The sequence below is a fragment of the Sander vitreus genome, chromosome 24 (assembly GCF_031162955.1).
Source record: "Sander vitreus isolate 19-12246 chromosome 24, sanVit1, whole genome shotgun sequence".
NCBI classification, from domain to species: domain Eukaryota; kingdom Metazoa; phylum Chordata; class Actinopteri; order Perciformes; family Percidae; genus Sander; species Sander vitreus.
In genome coordinates this window covers 7,057,908-7,077,575 of record NC_135878.1, presented here as the reverse complement: position 1 = coordinate 7,077,575, position 19,668 = coordinate 7,057,908, and the positions used below count along the sequence as shown (strand labels likewise).

The window sequence follows — 19,668 nt, the reverse complement described above, 5'->3', positions numbered from 1 at the left end:
TTGCTCCAAAGTCCAGTGGCTTCTGGCTGTTTCGCAGGGTTCAATTTCTTTTATACTAAATCTAACAGCCAATCAAATTACATTATTCTAGATCACTGGTCAACTGTTTACATTCCAATTTCTACGTTCCACAGGTTTTCTCAGGTCTTACAAAATAAACTCAAAATATTATTACTTCCATATAAATGGCTTCAACAAGTATTTTACATGATCATTTTATAAAATATGTTACTATAGATAGCATATATATAGATAAAGATTAATCTTCCCAACAGTATATAAGGTTGTTAAAATGAAAACAAAACCCACCATCTACAACATTACAATAAAGGGGCCAGTTTGGATGTGGAATACTTTAAATATATTTTGCTATGTGTATTGTATATATCTGTACTTTTAACACGTTTTTTACTTGTAATGGACTATATTTACCTAGCAAGTATGGCAATGGTCCTCCTGTATCTTGATATATACTGTATATATATCTGATTTGCAATAGCTAAAACACATAAATAAAACTGATGCCCTGACAAAATTGACAACACAGACACAATATTTAAATATATAGATTTTATGTACATTTCATGTGAATGACTAGAAAAGAAACACTGTATTCTTACAAAGGAATAGTTCATATTCCTAAGTTAAATAGTAATTTGATACAAAATTACTATAATAAATAAAACTCATCTCATTGTTTTTTTATTCACACATACCAGTTGTACAAACAATAAATTACAAGTTCAGTGCTGTGTTTCTGTCGTTCAGCGAGAGAGGTTTCCCTACTGGAAGAGTCAGAGTGGGTTGTGTGTCTATGTGTGTGTGTGTGTGTGTGTGTGTGTGTGTGTGTGTGTATGGAGTGTGTGTGAGGGTTTCTGAAATTCTCAAAATGCCGTGTAACCGATGGATTATTTCAGTGTGTACATTTCTGTGTAAATATGGTTGAATACTAACACATATATGAAAGATCTAATCATGGTACAAAAATGTCTACATTGTGTAAAGAAATCTGAATGTGCAGGGAAGAAGAGAGAACATTTTGTGAGTGGTAGGTTGACCTGGGTCATGTGTACTATCTGAACATCTTTCTTATGGGTTGTTTTCTCCTGCACAGGTGCCATATGGGTGAGGTTTGCCACACAAACAATTTTAACAAAATGACATGAAGGTATTTTAAAATCAGTTTGATATGTAATGTACATTATCTACACTCTAAATGCATCCTTGCATTAAATAACAACATCAAAGCATGATATTGTGAGATTTGGTGGAGGAATTTAAAGAATGAGTTCACCAAAATTACAAAAAAAGCTCATTTCCTTACCTTAACCTAGTGGTATCTAGTGATGCATTCTATAGTTTAGTTTCGCCTAAAAGAATAGCTTCGACATCATAATTTACTTTCTTGAGAGTTAGACAACAAGATTGATACCACACTCATATACTGTATGTGCATTCAATATAAAGTTGAGCCAGCAGCCAGTTAGCTTAGCATTAAAATTGGAAACGGGCTAATTGTCATTTTTACACTTTAATTTTTGTACAGATTAAACAAAATATGACTGTTAGTAAAGGGATGTTGATAGGCATATTTTTAATCTTTGGACAGATCCAGGTTAGCTGTTTCCCCTGGCTTCCAGTCTTTATGCTAAGCTATGCTAAACTTCCTGGCTGGACAGGCCTGAGTGGTATCAATCTTCTCATCTATGTCTCGGCAAGAAATGAAAGAGTGTATTTGCTAAAATGTCAAACTATTTCTTTAAATCAACAAGCAAGATTCCTTTGCAGCATCAGTGTCCCCCTGAAGTCATTGGGACTATTTCTTCAGCACAAAGTAGTTCCAAATAAAACCACAAAGGGAATTCCATCCATCTACTGGGGTGGAGGCACCAGATGGATATCTCAAAACTCAGGTGAATTGATCCTTTAAAATCATTCTGTGGTACTAACTTAATTGTTGTAATGTGGCAAACACCACCCATCAGGGTTGGAAACAGTTTAAAACAATAATTTGTGAGATAGAGTGATGAAAAGAAAGAAAAGGAAGAAAGAGTTGAATTGCAAAAGGACATTAATGACTGCATTAGTATCTCCTTTGGGAGTATCCAGGGCACACATTGTCATATTAGCATTACTTCCTAAACAGATAAAACAGACAATAAAAAACAGATATTGACCGCCACAATAAAACATGAGGGCCGTAAACCTCCCAGCACCAGCATAATGACTGATACAAATGGAACTGAGAGTGAAGAAGGTTCAAGACGCACACGTTCACGGTACATACTGTATGTGCTTAAAACACAGACCAGACACACATACACACGCACGCACGCACACACACACACACACACACACACACACACACACACACACACACACACACACACACACAAAATCAAGCATTTCCCCAAACCTGTGAGTCATCGTTAACCTCCATAAATGTGTGATGGTTACTTTGCCCCTTTGTCAATTTAACTGTTGTAAAGTTTGCCCTCTAAAGGCCTCCGTACTTTCACTTTCCATGCCATCACACCATGCGGCGGTTTCTAAGCTATAGAGGTGACTTGTGTCTTTCTTCCCGAGTTGTTGCGGAGCAGAGAAACTTTTCAAGAACATGAGCACAGAAGTGTCTCAACAGTTTAAGACTGGCTGGATCTAGGATGCAATGCACCATCCATTAACCAAATGTCTGGCTTTACCCATTCATTCTTGGTCGTGAAGTCACCCTCCTATGCTGAGGCTTTCTCCTATGCAGAAAGCATCTTTTGGATATTCTTGACAAAATAGTCAACACTACGGGAAATGTTTATGATCATTCTTCCCTTCTTCTTGTGCTGCTTCTTGGTTTTCAGCAGGAGAGTTTAGTCAAATAAAGACACATAGTGCTTATAGTCGGGGAATATATGTAGACCTGATCCAGGACCATCATACGTATGGACATCTTCTGTAACTTGTAGTTTTCGGTCACTGAGTGGCTCATAAAATTCTTTAAGAGAAGAATATTGGTAGGCAATCAGAAAATAAGGAGACCACCATTTTAGGAATAATGCTGCAAAGATATACTCAAGTTTGTTAATGAAAAAGACATCCTGTGATTTTACGTGGTTTGTATTGTTTTTCAGGGAACAGACCCTTCTTGGTGTCTTAGCTGTTGCTACGAAGATTGCCGACCATCCAGTGAGTTTGTATGTTCAAAATTCTGATCATAAAAAATTTGCATGAGCTGTTTAGTGACTGAAATGTCCAAGTAGAGGGAGTAATATGGGACGCAGTATTACGGACGTGAAACAGGACTGCGATTCGGGCAAAAATGACGATAAGGTGAATAACGAGTGCTTCCCATCATTGGTGCTCTAGTCTCGGACACACTCATGACAATAGACAAAGGGGTGCGGCTTCTAAATCCCCACAGTGATTAGAACACAAGGAATAGCATAAAAAAACACGACAACAGGCATGCCATTACAGGGCAACACACACTAAGCCTCCAGGGTTTGGAGACTGAAGTAAAGACAATCAATTACTGTCCATGTGGAAATGACATGCAATTTAAGTCCTTAGCTATGCCAGGGCGATACTTGTCACTAACATACGGACACTGTCCTCAGTTCTACTTGTGCTCTGCATAGCTACTATGATTCAACCTGATCTCACAGAATTCCGTGAAATGAACACGGCCCCTTAAGTTAAGGAAAAGGTTGTGGGTGGGCTTACGTTTCCATGACACCCGGGACAACAACGGGACGGTTGGGTTTAGGAAAAGAAGAACGGGATGGTTGGGTTTAGGTAAAACAATAAACGGTTGGGTTTAGGAAAAGAAGAACGGGACAGTTACGGTTGGGTTTAGTAAACGTGACACGCGGGACACGATCCCCAGTCTTCTGGTTGAAAGTCCTGTGTTGTTTTCGGCCTTTCATACTACTCGCTACCGTAGTCGCTCCTATGCTACGTCATCTTCTCATTGACTTTACATTGGCATTGTTTCCGTGGTGGCCACACGGAATTTTCACACATTCCGTGCCACCACCACGTAATGTGGTGTTAACAGTTCGTGATCATTTCACAGAATTCTGTGAGACCAGGATGATTCCAGGACATTCCTCTACCATTTAGTCAATTTAGTCATGACAATCTGTTTCTGAGTCTCTGTGTATCTGGTCCAGGCCCTTTAGCCGACATTCACAGTCCTGTTCAAGGTTCTTTAATTCATTGGTCCATAGTCCTACATCCAGCACTTAAGACCTTTATCAGATGTACAGATTAAACTTCTTCCAATGAAATGTTTCTTGTCTTACAAATCATTTTTCCTCTCCTGCCGCCTCAACATTTCTTCACCAGACAGTGTTTGAAGGCAGAGGGTCGGGCACCTAACGTGCAGCCCTTGGACAGTTTTCCATCCTGGTCCTTACACTGCACTGTCCGGCTCTGCCAGCCAGTGTCACAAGTCCTGGAGCAGATCATCCAGGATCCCGTTACCCAGTGGGGGCCCGGTGTGGGGGTGGAGGGACCTGGAGCTGTCGGTGGCCCTGGGACCAGGACAGGGAGAGCGGAGAAAGATGTAGTGGTGCTACTGGTGGTGGTGGTGATGGTGGTGGTGGTGGTTGTCGTCGTGGTTGACACTCTTGTAGTGCTCTGTGGAAGGGTCGACTTTGGTTTGGGGATGAGCGGAGCTGATGGCTGCTGTGGGGCTGTTTGGCGCGGCATGAAGAAGCTATAATGAACATCCAAAGGCTTTTTAGCATCTGTCGCTAGAATCTGGACCACCAAGGCTTCTTGGAGGGCCCGGGGACCCATGCTGTGGAGCGACTCGTCCCTTTGGCTCCAGCCGCTGTAGTTAAGCACAGAACCGTTGAGTACGATGATTGTCTCGGAGGTGGAGATCACAAACTTGCCGTTAAGGAGGTACTCGTTGTTGGGCCGTCGGAGGGCCAGGTAGGCAGTGTAGCGGGTCTGGTCCTTGGCCTTGTGCTGACGAACCTTGATGTGGGTGGAGCCTGCAGGGATCTTCACCACGTCAGTGTATCCCTTACTGTTTGGCAAGAGAGAAAGTAGAAGAGAGGTCAGATCAGCACGTAAGACAGTGTGTTCTTTGTCAATGCTGGCTTTGCATCAAATTAGAAACTATTTACTTGTTGGCAAACTGTGACAAATCTTGCAAGTTAGTAACACTCCACATTATAGCCTTATCATTTCAGCATACTGTAAAAACCCTGAGATATCTCCAGTAAAAAAGACTAAAAACATTTCTCTAAATTCTGGGTGTGCAAACTTACTATCAATAAACTGAGACTCCCCTATGATGCATGTGTACAAAAGTCTGTATGTGCATGATTTCCATAAAATAAAGACGTATAATGCACAGTCCAAGTCTTCTCCTTTTCTTACCTCTTCTTGGTGAAGTTGCCCACAACGCGTATACATCCTGTGCTGTCACCTCCACATATACCACACTTATCAAACTGGAGCTTGGAGCCAATGATGCCGTCGCAGCCTGTCCGTACACACTTCCCTTTCACGCACACCGAGCTGCTATAAGGACGACACTCTGTCCCGTCTACCACCTGAAGACAAACAATCACAAAATCATTTTCCACATTTGTTTCCATTAAATACACTGCACACTTTTCTTTTTTTTTTTTACTAACTCACCCTATGAGAGAACACCACATAGTATCCTGTCCTATTTGCTCTGCAGGTCAACTTGCACACATCTTTAGGGAGGACTCCTGCGTACTTAGGCACCCACTCAACAAAGGTCTTCACCCCTTTAGGATCTGTCTGGGGACCGTTGCGCACTTCACATTGCTCCTGCCGGAAACTTTTATCTGAAGAAAAGTTCCATTAAGAGAAGTTTGACATGAAGAACTATATATTTTACATGATTAATAAACATTAGCTTGTACTATTATAATCATGCATGCATTCTCAGGCTGTAACACTCACTTGATGCTGGACATGGTGTGACGTTGCAGGACCGATAGATGGCTCTCTTCCCCGTGCAGTAGCGCCCGTTGTTACGTGGTGGCGGGTTGTTACACAGGCGTTGGGCGAACTGCACCCCGCCTCCGCAAGTTCTGGAGCACGCACCCCAAGGACCCCAGGAACTCCAGCTGCCGTGGTTGGACGCCTGGGAGAGAGAGGAGAGGATTGAAGAGGAGAGGGAAGATGAAAGAGAAGATAAGAGTTGGAGAGATCAGAGAGTAGAGAGGGATGAAGGGAAAAGGAAGATTAAAAAAAAGAGGAGATGAGAGAGGACAATTAGTGCTTATCAGACATGTTGGAAGTCAGAGTGGTTGCTGGCCAAGCCACGTGTCACAGGGACAGCCCTTTGGAAAGAGAGTTGTGATAAAGAAAAATGTGGCATGCATTGTGGTGTGGAAAAGAGACAGAAAAAGAGACGAGGCTATCCCCATGTGATAAAGCCTTTTATTAAGACAGCATGACTGGATCTGTGGTGTAACAGCTCACATGCTTCCCCTGAGGAACAGCCTGAATGAAATTCTTAAAGTACTTATTTTTGTGTTTTTCCAACCAGCGCTACATGAGTCACCGGTGATAAAATATGACTGGATAAGTAGCATTTAACATTTTATGAGATAAAGTTGATTTTATAATTCTAAAGTTCTGCAAAGCTTTTCCATTTAGTTCCAATGCCGAGTCTCTAAAGTACTTCTTTCCACAGTAAAATCCACTTAATCTGCAATCATACTACAAGAAATATACATAGAGGTTAAAAGATTCTGAAGTCTAAAATGGAGGGGCTTAGCGTTTCTCTGAGCAGTAAACTGGTCGTCGTACGAGGCAGTGAAAAACTGAAGCGAGTCAGAACTTGGGCTGGATCCACACATGCAGTCTTCTGCCAAAGATCGAGTCAGACCCGTCAAATGTGATAAAATAAACACAAAGAATATTCTTTCCCATTCTTTTTGACTTCCCACACGCACACACACACACACACACACACACACACACACACACACACACACACACACACACACACACACACACACACACACACACACACACACACACACACACACACACAGTGTCGACAGCCTGCCAAGAACAGATTCGGTCCTTTAACTCATTAAGGCCAAATTCAATTTAGATCTGTTTAAGCAAGGCCAAGAAAACAAATAGCACAGATCAGCAGTGGAATAAATAAAGCAGACCACACAATGAAGAACCAGTGACAAGTTTTTCTCTTCTTCAATCTTTTTGCCCTGTCTACTGCATATTACTTTTATTCCTTTTTATGTTTGTCTTTCACAGACAAGTTTGTACAATGTGGAAATGAGTGCTTAAAATATCAGTTTTTGAACTATAAAAAGGAATCTATTTTAGATTTGAGTCCTTTTTTAGTCACCTTCTATCTCCATGTCCTCCATATAATGATACCACTTACCGAGTAGTGTCTCTTGCGGGTCTTGTCCACACACTTTCCCTGCAGGCAGATGCGTCCCTTCCCGCAGGGCGTTCCCTCCACGGCCGGCAGCTTCTTGGTCAGACACACCATCTGTCCCTGGCGAATCACGGCGCACCACAGGCGAGAACATACGTCCATGCCCGGGCAGACTGTGTACTCGGGGCCGAAGGCCAGGCGACACTGGCGGACGGCATCGTAGCTCTGCCCTGGGAGCTCCTCAGGGCCCAGCAGGGGCTGGCGAGGAGAGTCTAGAAGACACTCAGCTGTGGCAGGAAAGAAGGAGAAGGGCATTTAAAAAAATAAATAAAAAAAGGCGCTGCAACCTGCATACTCTTGGCTGGTCTTGGTGTATAAAAGTCTATTTTGGTTTAGACAAATGAGTTCTGTATGAGTTATCACTTAATTAAAGTGCAGGAGCAGCAGCAGCAGGTACTGTCAAGTTTGAAACAATGCTGTTGCTACATGAATTATGCAAAAGTGATGTCAACCGACAATGCTTTACGGCCATAATGAATGGCATGACTTGCTGAAGTATGACTCATCTTGATTTTTCTGCCAAAGATGTCTTTGGCTTCACTGCAACTACACTCTTTAAAAAAGGTAATAGGATCGTAAATAACTTCCTATTAGAGATTACAGCTTTGTTTGGAAGTAAACAGCCCTCAGTGAAAGGTACTGTGGGAGAAAAGCCATCACAAGTCAAATTCACATGGATGCAATTTGTAGATGGAGAAAATAAAACCTTTACTGGCTGGGAAAAGTTCTCACGGTGAAAAGAACTACAGAGCATGGAAGCTTTATTTCCCGCGTGCCTTTATTGTTCTTTTCTCCCACACCCACCGTTGCCATCGTCAAAGAAGTCTGTGATGGTGGCCGAGGTGCAGCGGCTCCAGGGTTTGGAGGCGTCTATGGAGGTGAGGATGGAGGACATTAGCCGCCTGTCGCTGTTCACTCCGAAACGCTCCTCGCAGAACTTGGAGTCGTCATGGGACAAGCCGAGCAGGTGGCCTGAGGCGTGGAGAGAAAGGACGAGATGTACAGAGTGGATGGAAGGGAGAGAAACGATGAGACTTGTCACGGGTTTGCACATGCAGCAAGAATGAGAAAAGAAAACATACCGAGAGCTCAGTTATCACGAGTATGACATCAGACAATACTGTTGTGATATTTATCAGCAAGAGAGATGTGCTGACAGATGTGCATGTCCTGGCCTGTTCATAGCTTTGGTTGTGTGTGTGTGTGTATCCATGCCTACCTATCTCATGCGCGACTGTAAAGGCAGCGTGAAGCCCGTCGTCCTCGATGACGGCGCAGCTTCTCTCCGGAGAGCAGATGGTGCCGACGTCTGCCATGCCCAGGGTGTCGCAGGAGTGGTGGCCACAGAGGTCCTGGACAAAAGAAATGCCGTAAGTTTACAGTAATCCACAAACAATTGTGGAAAACCTGTTTATTTAAAGAATTCATCCCAATACTTGTGGAACAAACAGCCTTAATTACAGAAATCCTCTCTTAAAAAAGTTAAAAATGCAATGTAAACTTGAGTTGAAGCTTTAAAAACTCCTTGCCTTTCAAACTCCACAACTCCAGTTTGTAACACAGGCTGTCTGAGATATTCAAGTGAGGTCAGTTGAGTTGTTTTGAACAGTTTTCACAGGCTGAGTAGAACTTCCTGTGACTGGTGATTTTGATATGTAAAATGTGTCCCTTTCTCTCCTACTGCTTTTAATACCTGCTTCCTTCCTCTGCCTCCACCATCTTTCTATCTGCCTCATAGGGAGGCCAGAGCACATAGTATTGATTTTTGTTTTGATTCCCACACACGTCCATGCAGACAAGGCCTCGGGGTGCACTGCTCAGTCCTGCCAATCAGTTAATCGAATTGTTGCATCACAATTGCAAACAGGCAGTTCACACGCCTGCACATGGGCCTGTGTGCATGTGCATACACACTCACACTGCAATAGAACATGTTTAGAATGCACATGTTCAGTCAGGGTACAGAGGCACATAAACATATGAAGACAAACATCCATGTGTGTGTGTGTGTGTGTGTGCAGAACATCCAAAAAAGGGAAAACACACACACACCCACACACACAGACACAGACACACAGACACACACACGTGTCCTGTGGAGAGGATGAATCGTCATGTTAAGTAGTGCTGACAGGCCTGCTGGGTCCTGTGTGAGAGCCTGTCTGGGAGGGTGTTTACCCGTTCCCAGAGTGGCGGGTTTGGAACAAACTGCCTTGTGTTTATCACTTGCACACTTGACTGACTGGGTGGGACCACCTCTCACAGTCACACGCACGCACGCACGCACGCACGCACACACACACACACACACACACACACACACACACACACACACACACACACACACACACTCAAGTACACTCACATGCACATAATTATAAGAAGTGAATGTCAATACATGGGTACATACTTGCATATATAGAACACATATAAATGCATACCTGATGGTACACTCACACTCATACAGAAAACAGAAAGAGAGTTCCTGCTTTGCCAATTAACTGCTGGATACATTGACTGCTGGATACGCAAGTATCACACCAAGGGCAAGTCAAACACGCTTGCTGCATGCATGTAAGTTTCTCTTGACTTTTCTATGGGCACACAAGCCAGTGCATAGAGGACACTGGCTTCAGAGAGAGATTTTCATAGTTTCTCTTTCGCTGTTTCCCACACTCTTTCACCCCGACGTTCTTTACACCTCCCTCTATTCCATTTATTTATTCATTCACCCCCCTCCCCGGCTGTTTTTCTTTCGATCTCTCGTGTACAACACGGATTTCAGTGTAACAGGGAACGCGTGGGTGCAAAGTAGAAGAATGGTAATATCCCGTAAACTCACATCCCTATCTGCGTATTGTTTACTTCTTCCAACCGCCAACTCTCTTCCCAACTTTGTTTTCATCGAAAGGCCTCTCACACAAGCATAAAAACAGGGAAGGGAGAGAGAAATACATACAGGAATCAGACGCTGGGGGGGGGGGGGGGGGGGACTATGGAGGGATGCCGGATATTAAAAAGAAGAACTGAGAGAACAAGGAGTTACTGAAATATTGGCAAAAATAACAGGAGAACAGGTGGTAAGTTGGTTGTTAAGGTCAGGAGGCAATCAGAACTGTGTGTGTGTGTGTGTGTGTGTGTGTGTGTAACAAGACCACTTGCAATCTAAGCCAAGGCTTGTGTTAAACAAACAGCCAGCCAGACCCAGACACACACACACACACACACACACACACACACACACACACACACACACACACACACACACACACACACACATGAAAATCCCTCTTGCAAGTGAGTTTAGCTCACTCTGTGTGATGAAAACACCCTGCAGGCAGATTCCAACAAACTAATCAAAAGCTACCCGCTCTCCATCAATGACTGGACAGGTCACTAATGATTCGTCACCAGTGACTGACAGATTCATGCTATATTATACTTAAACTCGATAAATATTGTATTTGTTAAGCCACGCTAGCCACAGAAATCTTTCTAGTTTAGTACCGTCAAAGCTGGCAGAACTATTCACAACAAGATACACGCGAGATCAGAAAAAAACCACAAGGCTGATTTATACAAGAATGACAGCTCAGTGCTCAAAAGGAAACTTCAGACCATGATTGTAAACAGAAGTGCAGTTTAAAGTCACTGATGCATCACAGTGTGAAGAGAGTGTTGTTACCGGGGCAGACTGAACTCTCTCTCTCTCAGGCCAGTCGCGTATGTCGACAGACCCGGCGCTAGGGTTGAGGGTTTGGGATCCAAGAACTGTCTGTAGGTTGTCAACATATACCAGACGAGGTATAGCACGTGTGAAATATCAAGAACAGTTAAAACAAATAGAGGGGCTAGCTGTGACGGGGGCGAGGCCTGGGAAATGTACACTTTAATGTACAGACAGACATGCACATAAACACATGGTGGAAGAGGAGCAAGACAAGTGCACAGGTAAGAGAGGATTCCAAACTATACACATGTGCACTTTCACTGTCCGAGGGAAAATGACATAACTATGTTTAACACACATGTGGAGGAAATGGTTTGTTTATACTATATATGCTGTGTCTATTAGTGTGTATCTTTAATTATCATTACATAAGGGCCCTCTTAGTGTTTCTGCAAACTATTATGGTTGATCAATGGAATCATATGGTCATAATACAGAATTTGTCAACATCAATTTTATAAACATTTTGGCATGCAAGATATCCTTATTAATGGCATGATATTGATTATTTCAATCTAAACTGGACATTTGAGTATAGCAGTTCTATTTTGAAGTTGGGATCAGTATATGTGACGGACCTATCTCAACTTGAGGTCCACTTAGTAGCTTTCATCTGCATTTCACAGTCTTCACGTGGCAGTCAGCTAAATGCCGAAAAATGTAAAGGCAAAATGTAAAAAAAATAACAAAATAACGTTTTATAAAGTGCTTATATTTGGCATGTATTGTCACAAATCTGACAGTGGCCTGACCTTAACCCAGGTCAAAAAAGGTCAGCACTATCACTGGCTTCACAAATACTAAATACTCAAATGGCAGTAAACACACATGTATGTCAATATCTCTGCAGCTCTCTCTGGCCACCTTACAGTAGGGCTTTGTCCACTGTCATAGCTCACAACAAGTGAACACAGCCATGCATAACATTTAATGTTCCATGGATACACACTCCGAGTCCCCTCAATGTGCCCGTTGTTTTGTTCTGGTGCTGGTATGTGTGGAACAGGGTGACACCGCCACACGGGTCAGCTCACTGCGGGTACGGGTGTTGGAGTAATTGGACCCGACCACAAAGAGACGAGTTCCCTCCAACCCTGCGTGCTCCTGATGCCCCCTCCCTCCCTCTCTCATCTGGGAACAATGGACTGGTCTGACTTCACAGTCACAAAATCTTCAATGAGCTTCAGTTCTAGTTCAGCGGACCACAATGATCAGGTTCTGCTCCACAGTTGCTCCAAATACGCAGATGAAAAAGGATGATTTGTTTTCATACATAAACTAATACTTGACACCTCCAACAGTATAATGGAATATTAGGCAGACCATTTCCTGTAACACATCTGAAGTGAATCTACAGAACGTCCATGTTTGTCTTTTCCTGTTAAGTAACACAACCAAAGTTATTTTCCTGACAAAAAAAAGTTACCATGCCTCATATATCAAACATCTTTTTCTTTCCTTTTTTAAAATCTAAAATGCAGCATGAAAGATATGAGGTAACTGAGCCAAATCATTTCCAGACTGGCATTCTGTCAATGGAAACTCTAATGGCTCTAATCTGTTTGTAAAGTGACAGATTTTGTGCAGCTCTTGACATTGTATGGGGAGCCAGTCTTGCAAAAATAAAGTGTGGTTCTCTTAAAGAATAGGGCAAAATGACCATTTTTTTTTCAAGATAGCAGCATCTTCCTATTCCACATTAAGGGTGGAATAAGAGTGAATATACATTATTCTGTTTTCCTGCAGTGTTTAGCTGTAAAAAAAAAAACTCAGCCCTGCTCACCTGTCCGTTCTAATGATATACAAGGTAAAGTAACAGCAATAAAAGCACTTAGCCAAAAGACAGACGCCTGAAAATGGCCTTTAATAGTCAAAGAGTTTAAAGGTCAAAGTAAGGCAGTGGCTGCTTTCTATGACTTATTAAGGTTGCGACCCTAAAGTCAAGTCATGCATTACCTGTGTGCTTATTCTGCACACAGATTTAGCTGCAAGAAATGCAATAGATAGGGATCAGAAACCCGCCTTGTAATGTTTCTCAGGAGGTCTGTACTGTGTTACAGGGGCCATAGTAGATGATTATATGCTCTGTGTGCGACAGAGTAGGATCACCTGCTTCTTGTGCTGACAGCTAACATCTACAGTATGCCCTCCACCTTCAGTAGAGAAGGTGAGATGTGTGAGCGAGGCAGGAGACAGGTTGATGAATAATGCAAGTGCTGCGACAGGTGAGACACAAATTAGGTTCTGACTGATATACTGGTAATATTGGCCTTCTATTAGCTTCTGTTATGATGGAGGTTGTATCTTTTTGTTTCTACATAGTTTTAGAGCCCTTTCTCCTCTTGAAATAACTAAAATCACATCCAAACTGCAGACTTCAAGTTATGAAAAGTGTCTAATATAATGATATCAATGATATTATGAGATACAGTCTGAAACTGTGCAGCCTTAACATTGACTGCTATGAGACAAAAATGCCTTTTAAATCAATGGAAAAATACAGAGAGTGGATGTTTTTTTCAGGATGAGCATGAGTATGATGCCTTTAGAGCAGGGGTCTTCAATGTTTTTTAAGCCAAGGACCCCTTAACTGAAAGAGAGACGGAGCAGGGACCCCCCTACTAAATATATTGTATAAAATAAAGTTGCATTTTAAACTGGGCCTACAATAACTTGTAGGGCGGCCTAAAGCCTTTATACATTTTTGCATAGAATACTAAGCTATTAAAATAGCCTAATAATTGTTGGCATGGTTTTATAATCATGTTTTAATGTTAAACATACACACTTAGGATGAACTGTATCTGTGGATGGCTACCTTAGTGACTACCTTACATATGGGCCAGTAAGCCTATCATCAGTGGGGTTTTATATTTGCTAATAATATGTTGGATTCATGTTAAGACTTTTACATTTTAGGGGGAAAAATAATTTGGAGGCCCCCCTGCATTGACTCTGAGGACCCCCTGGGGGTCCCGTACCCTCTGTTGAAGATCCCTGCTTTAGAGGTATCTGGATTGCTGTTTCCATTCGCCGTGACCGTGCCCACCCGGCTGCCAAACCCAACCACAGGAGGATGGCACCGTCTTGCCCGTGGAGGTGTAGTGGCAACACTGTTAGTAAGGAGCCACGAGGTGGTTGGCACACAGGAACTGTGCCACTTTGCCAGCTTGCTGACCTCAGCTATGCACAACCGGCTGCCTTGCCAATGCATGACGCCGCCAACTTGCAGCCGATGCCAGGAGATCCGAGGTAATACCACTGGTGCTGGCTTTTTCCGCCCAAGCCACGACAAGACCCTGCATGAGCTGAACACACCGCAATCCAAGGCGAGCTATCCGACTCGTCAAAATGGAGCTAAACCACCATGAAGCCACACCCGGAGAGGTGAAAAAATGCATGTAGATCTGCTGCTGCCCTGCGGCTTTCAAAACAGGCAGGGAGGGAAGATGGGGAGAGAGAAAGGGACGGTGAAAGAAGGGATAAATGAGTATGATCTCGGTAAACGTAGGGCTTCTCACAGGGTGGATGTGTTTGTTTTTTGACACTGGAAAAGTAACTGGGGAAAAATGTGCATGCAATGTGATGACTACCTAGTTAACTAGAATCTGCAGTTTCAAGGGAGTGTTAGGGACATTTCTGCAATGCATCAAGCAGCTGATTTCAAACCTCCCTCTCACCCTGGGAAGAATGTGCGTGCATGGCCGCGGGCACGCGCCTCAGATCACACAGACTTCGAGGCTTCGGGACTGTCAGGGGACTGGGAGGGGGGAGGCTGGAGACAGAAGAGCCTGCCTAGAAAAACACCAGGCGCAGGCGTATGGACTTTTACAGACGCTGCGCTGCATTACGCACGAGAGATTCGGCAAAAAGAAGAAACGGAAGGAGAAAGAAAAACGCATAGAAAAGGGGTGGATATATCCAAGGGCATGTGGGAAGCAGGTTGTTCAGTCTTCACTTCTGATTGACTGTGATGCAAATGAGGATGTGGTTCACAGTTGACCAAAATAAAAAGATAGTGTCGCTTACCTACAAGAGGAAAATGCCGTGCAATTAGGAATTACATGTATAGAATATAAAAAGGGGTGATATGTGTCAGTTATTTATCATTACATAGTGTGTTTTGCTAAGCTATTTGCAATAAGCCATCCAAGGTTCAATTTGCCAAGTGCTTAGCTGCAGCTGCCACCGCGTGCACCATCAAAATAAAAACAAACCGTGGCGTCACTCCGCCGCCTTGGCATCACACCTGGGCGCTAACCGCCTCTTTCTCCGCAGTGTGGGACGGGGAGGGAGACATGCGGGAGACTGGCGCCTGCCAGATGAGAGGAGCGGACAGGTGGAGGTGCGGAAAGAGAGGGAAGTTTGTTTACCTGCCTGGTGAAGAGGATGGCGGCGTCGTGGTGGTGCTGGTGGTCGTCGTCCAGCGGGTTCTGTTGGTTCTGCCACTTGCAAAAGCTTTTCAGTGTTGCTGCCGCGTTCTTGGACACATCGAGCCCCTTCTCCTTCTCAGCGACCACGGTCACTTTCACCACCGACAGACGGATGGGGTTCTCGATACTGGCGTGCCCGTACAGCTTGGACGCGATGGAGGCCAGTGTGAGCAGGTAGTGATTCAAGTCCTTGCCGTATTTCTTGGTCATGGTGTCGTCGGCCACCAGGAGCAGCTCCACGTGCCTGGCGCGAGAGACTGACCTTTTGCTCCGCGTGCCAGGTTCCGGAGCAGCTGCTGCTTTGGCGAGCCGGCTCCACCATGTTCGCCCGCGCGCACCGTGCTCATCTGCGCTCTCCTCTGCGAGTCTCTCTTTGCCCTGTCTCCCCTTCCCGCGACCTCTGTGCCGGCGTTTCCCCGCCGCATGCCTGCGTCCTCTGCGCCCGTCGCGCGTCCCGCAGCTCTCGCGCCCCTCGCGCATGGCCTGGAAGCTGAAACTTTCGCGCGTGAACACATGCAGCGCGCTCTCCGCGTCTTTGTCGTGCAGGGCACGCACGTCGTGCTCGTGTCCCTTCGCCCTGACGATAGGCGTGATGGAGTAGCGCGCGTGGGCTACGGCGAAGAAGCCCTCGAGACCCCCGCCGCAGAGGTTGAAGACGGCCAAGGACTCCGGGTTGGAGTCCACTGTCCCACGGTACACGCATTCCCGCTGCAAAGGCGCAGGGCTGTCCCCCATCATAGCGAGCACATACTGGGGGCTGAAGTGATGCGACAGCACCGACTCGTCCCGCTCCATGTCCAGCTGAAACCGGCTCCCATCCAGGTACACCAGGTAGCCCACCTTCCCACCTCCGTGGTAAATCCGGTCAATGGTCCGCACGACACCGTCTGTCCTCCGGGCAGGTGCGAGAAGCGACCCGTTCGCAGGTGGAAGATAGAAACCCTGGAAAGTAGAAAGCCCGGCTCCCAGCTCCAACTCCACGACGCACAGCAACAGTAGCCGAAACCAGAGCATGTCCTCGGCCAGAGCACCAAGGATCCGCACCATTGTTCATTCCAACCTGAAGAACATCTATTTATCCACTAAAACAACCCCGGGCTGGCCGAAGAGACAACTTTGAGTATTTGTTCCTCCAAAAAGCGCATCCTCCCGTTGTCCGAATCCCCAATGAAAACACACACACAGTAGTAACCAACAGGCGAGCAAACAAAACCATTGAGGGGAAAAAAAAATGGAAATGAATAAGAGCAGCAGAGAGGAAGTGTGTCTAGGCTGGAGAGCACTGAGCTGAACTTGGAGAACAAAAACACAAAGTTTGCTCTTAATAGGACCCGGAGAGAAAAAGTCCTGCCCCCTTTGCGCTCAATCACCACTCCTCCACCCCCCTCTTCTCTCTCTCTCTCTCGCTCTCTGCCTCAAATCAGAGTAAAGTCAAGTGCTGGAGGAGAGGAGAGAAACTTGAACAATGCTGTCACCAGAGTATTTCCCATTGCCTCAGCAAAGAAAGAGGAGCCGGTTAGACTTTGCAAGTCCATCAAAATCCTCATGAAACACCCTGAGAGGCAGAGAAAAAGATACAAGCAAGAAGCTGAACCTCTAAACAATCACTTCTGGTTATGACTAAATTATAAAATCTACCTTATCAGTGACAATCACCCCTTCATCTTTCTCGTTTTCATCAATTTCAGGATATCAACATAACTTGTAGCCAGCATAAAACCATCAGCAAAACAAGTTCCTAAACAGCAACATGCTGCCACTCCCGGGACCAACACCATTTATCCTAACCATTAAACACCAGACTGTTATTTTTACACTTTTACCACTTTGACTCCTTTAATAATTGAAGGCTTAAAGTCCAACATGGCTTGACTGGAGAGTTTCAGGAAACTAGAGGGGAATAGATAATTTATGGCTGTTCGTGTGTCCGAATAAGAGTTCTGGGAGTTCACCGTTCCCATGTGAGACATGTAATGGCGAGTGGAGGGAATCTGTGAGCATGCCTACAGTATATGCTGTACTTGGGTATGAGAAACTAAAGAGAAACAAGTTTGTGTGTGTGTGTGTGTGTGTGTGTGAGTGAGTGAGTTTGCAGGTGTGTGACTAGGCCTGAAACTGCCCTGGGAGCTGTCTTAATTATTTATTGTACCTTTAGGGAAGTGTATGTTACGTTGCCAATGGGATGTCATACTTGTGTGCCGAGAGGGATTGAGCCATGCATACCTCACTGGAGCTGAAGTAACTGTCTCACACAAACCCACTGTCATGTCTTAAAAGTTCCAAAACACTGCTCATTTGCTGAGTCACCTAACAGCTATTACCTTTGTACACCACAGAGGGGATTTCAGTGTGTGTCTGCATGCCAAGAGGGAGGCCTCTCTTTGTGGATGCACACACACCCTACGCAGAACTTGAACGCAGATATTACGTTTCAACTTTGCTGCGTCAAACTGTTTGAGCCCATGTCGGCTAAAGTGGCGCGTTAATCCAAAGCCCCTTCTACGTGACAGCAGTGTGGGTAGTATTGCCTGGCGCTTGCAGGAAAGCTGCCAGGGAGTGGGCATGTGGGCGTGAGAGCGGACGTGCAGCCAAAAGCGGAACACGGTGTGCTGCCATTGTAAGCCTTGCCCTGTAAATCCCACCGTGGTACGATCCACACAAAACATCCCACATCAAGGATACACTCTGCAATTAAATAAGCCTCCAGACGAATGTTGACAGCTCCTCAACAGGAGGGTTGCGATGGGGGGCCATGGGCTCGTTCAAAATCTCTGCTACGGCCCTGCAACCTAATATTGAACGTAAAAACACTGTGCCCTCGTCCAGTATCGAGCTGAACCTCATGTCCAAATCAACCGTTACGCAATGCACCTCCCACTCCCACTACCCGTCTCTTTTTCTCTCTGTCCTCAAGTCTCGTCCCCATCACCCCACCTCCAGCTGCTTCTCCTTTACACCGATCTGTCAAGTGTATTACCTGCAGTAAACAGACACCTATAAAGACAGAGCAAACCAGAGCTGTGTGAGCGGATGTTTGACCAGGACAGAGTGATGTCATGATGGACCTTCGGCGCTTGTGTATGAGTGTGTGTTTTGAGACATCAATATGCATGTTAGTATTTTGAGTTTATACCCGTACACACAAAGGATTAATACGTGTTGAAATGTATTGTAGCTGCAAACCAGTGGCACTGAGCCTGAGCAAAAATTAGGCAACTTTCCACAGCATATTTAAATGCTACACCACACACACACACACACACACTTTGGCTTATATCCCTACGATGTCCTCCTCTCCCTCCCTCTTCCTTTCTCCTCTTTGAATCTCATACACTCAGCCCATTGGATCATTTTTAATACCCCATCATCTGAAACCGAGATGTATGCCAAAGCAACCATATGGACATAAACCGCCCCCGTTATCCCCACAAAACACACACACGTGCACACAATTACACAGTAACCCGGATCACATGTGCAAAGCAGTCTGCATACAGTATTGAGCGTCACCAAAACAAGTTGTGTGTGAACCTGCGTGCCGAGCCACGTGTGTGGGACCGGCCCACTTTCTACGGTGGCTGGGAGGGGAGGCAATCCAATACGGTTAATTGACAGGCCAAGCCTTTTACATAACCACCAGGCTCTATCTAAGTGGTGGTGTCAGAATCCTCCCCCCAGCACTGCAACTCTCACTCCCTCTTCTCCTCTGCGCACAAACACACACACAATCCCTCTTTTGCTCCATCTCTCCCTCCGTCCTTCTCTTCTATCTCTTCATGGATGTTAAACCAGTAATTCCCATCAGGATGAAAATGCTTCAGATGAAGGGAACGGCAATCAAAGTGCTTGTTCTTGTGATGGTTGAATGGCTGATGGAGTGTGTGTGTGTGTATATGTACTCTCCCTTTTTCCTCCACCTCCCCTTCATTTCTTCTCGTTCTCTCTCTTAGAAACCAGTTGTGTTCTTAGCATCCGTTACCATGGCGCGAAGGGAGAGAGCAACATCTCCTGGGTGTCAGCTATAGCCTTCCACCACAGGT

General features: G+C 44.9%; 1 protein-coding gene across 1 annotated transcript; it reads right to left on the bottom strand.

Annotated features, from left to right (window-relative positions):
* Nucleotides 1-561: 561 nt before the first annotated feature.
* On the bottom strand, nt 562-16,928 carry adamts5 (ADAM metallopeptidase with thrombospondin type 1 motif, 5 (aggrecanase-2)). The gene is made up of 8 exons (XM_078243480.1): nt 15,569-16,928; nt 8,685-8,817; nt 8,270-8,437; nt 7,409-7,692; nt 5,947-6,130; nt 5,653-5,828; nt 5,389-5,564; nt 562-5,032 (listed from the first exon to the last, which is right to left on the bottom strand). The coding sequence occupies exons 1-8, from the start codon at nt 16,673-16,675 to the stop codon at nt 4,324-4,326; spliced, it is 2,937 nt and encodes a 978-aa protein (XP_078099606.1). The 5' UTR covers nt 16,676-16,928; the 3' UTR covers nt 562-4,323.
* Nucleotides 16,929-19,668: the final 2,740 nt, after the last annotated feature.

Excerpts from the sequence above, each read along its gene's own strand:
- adamts5 (XM_078243480.1), bottom strand. The coding sequence starts at position 16,675 with ATGGTGCGGATCCTTGGTGCTCTGGCCGAGGACATGCTCTGGTTTCGG. Across the intron at positions 8,438-8,684 it reads TACAGTCGCGCATGAGATAG|GCCACCTGCTCGGCTTGTCC; the intron begins GTAGGCATGGAT and ends TCCACGCCTCAG. Across the intron at positions 6,131-7,408 it reads CCCGCAAGAGACACTACTCG|GCGTCCAACCACGGCAGCTG; the intron begins GTAAGTGGTATC and ends TCTCTCTCCCAG.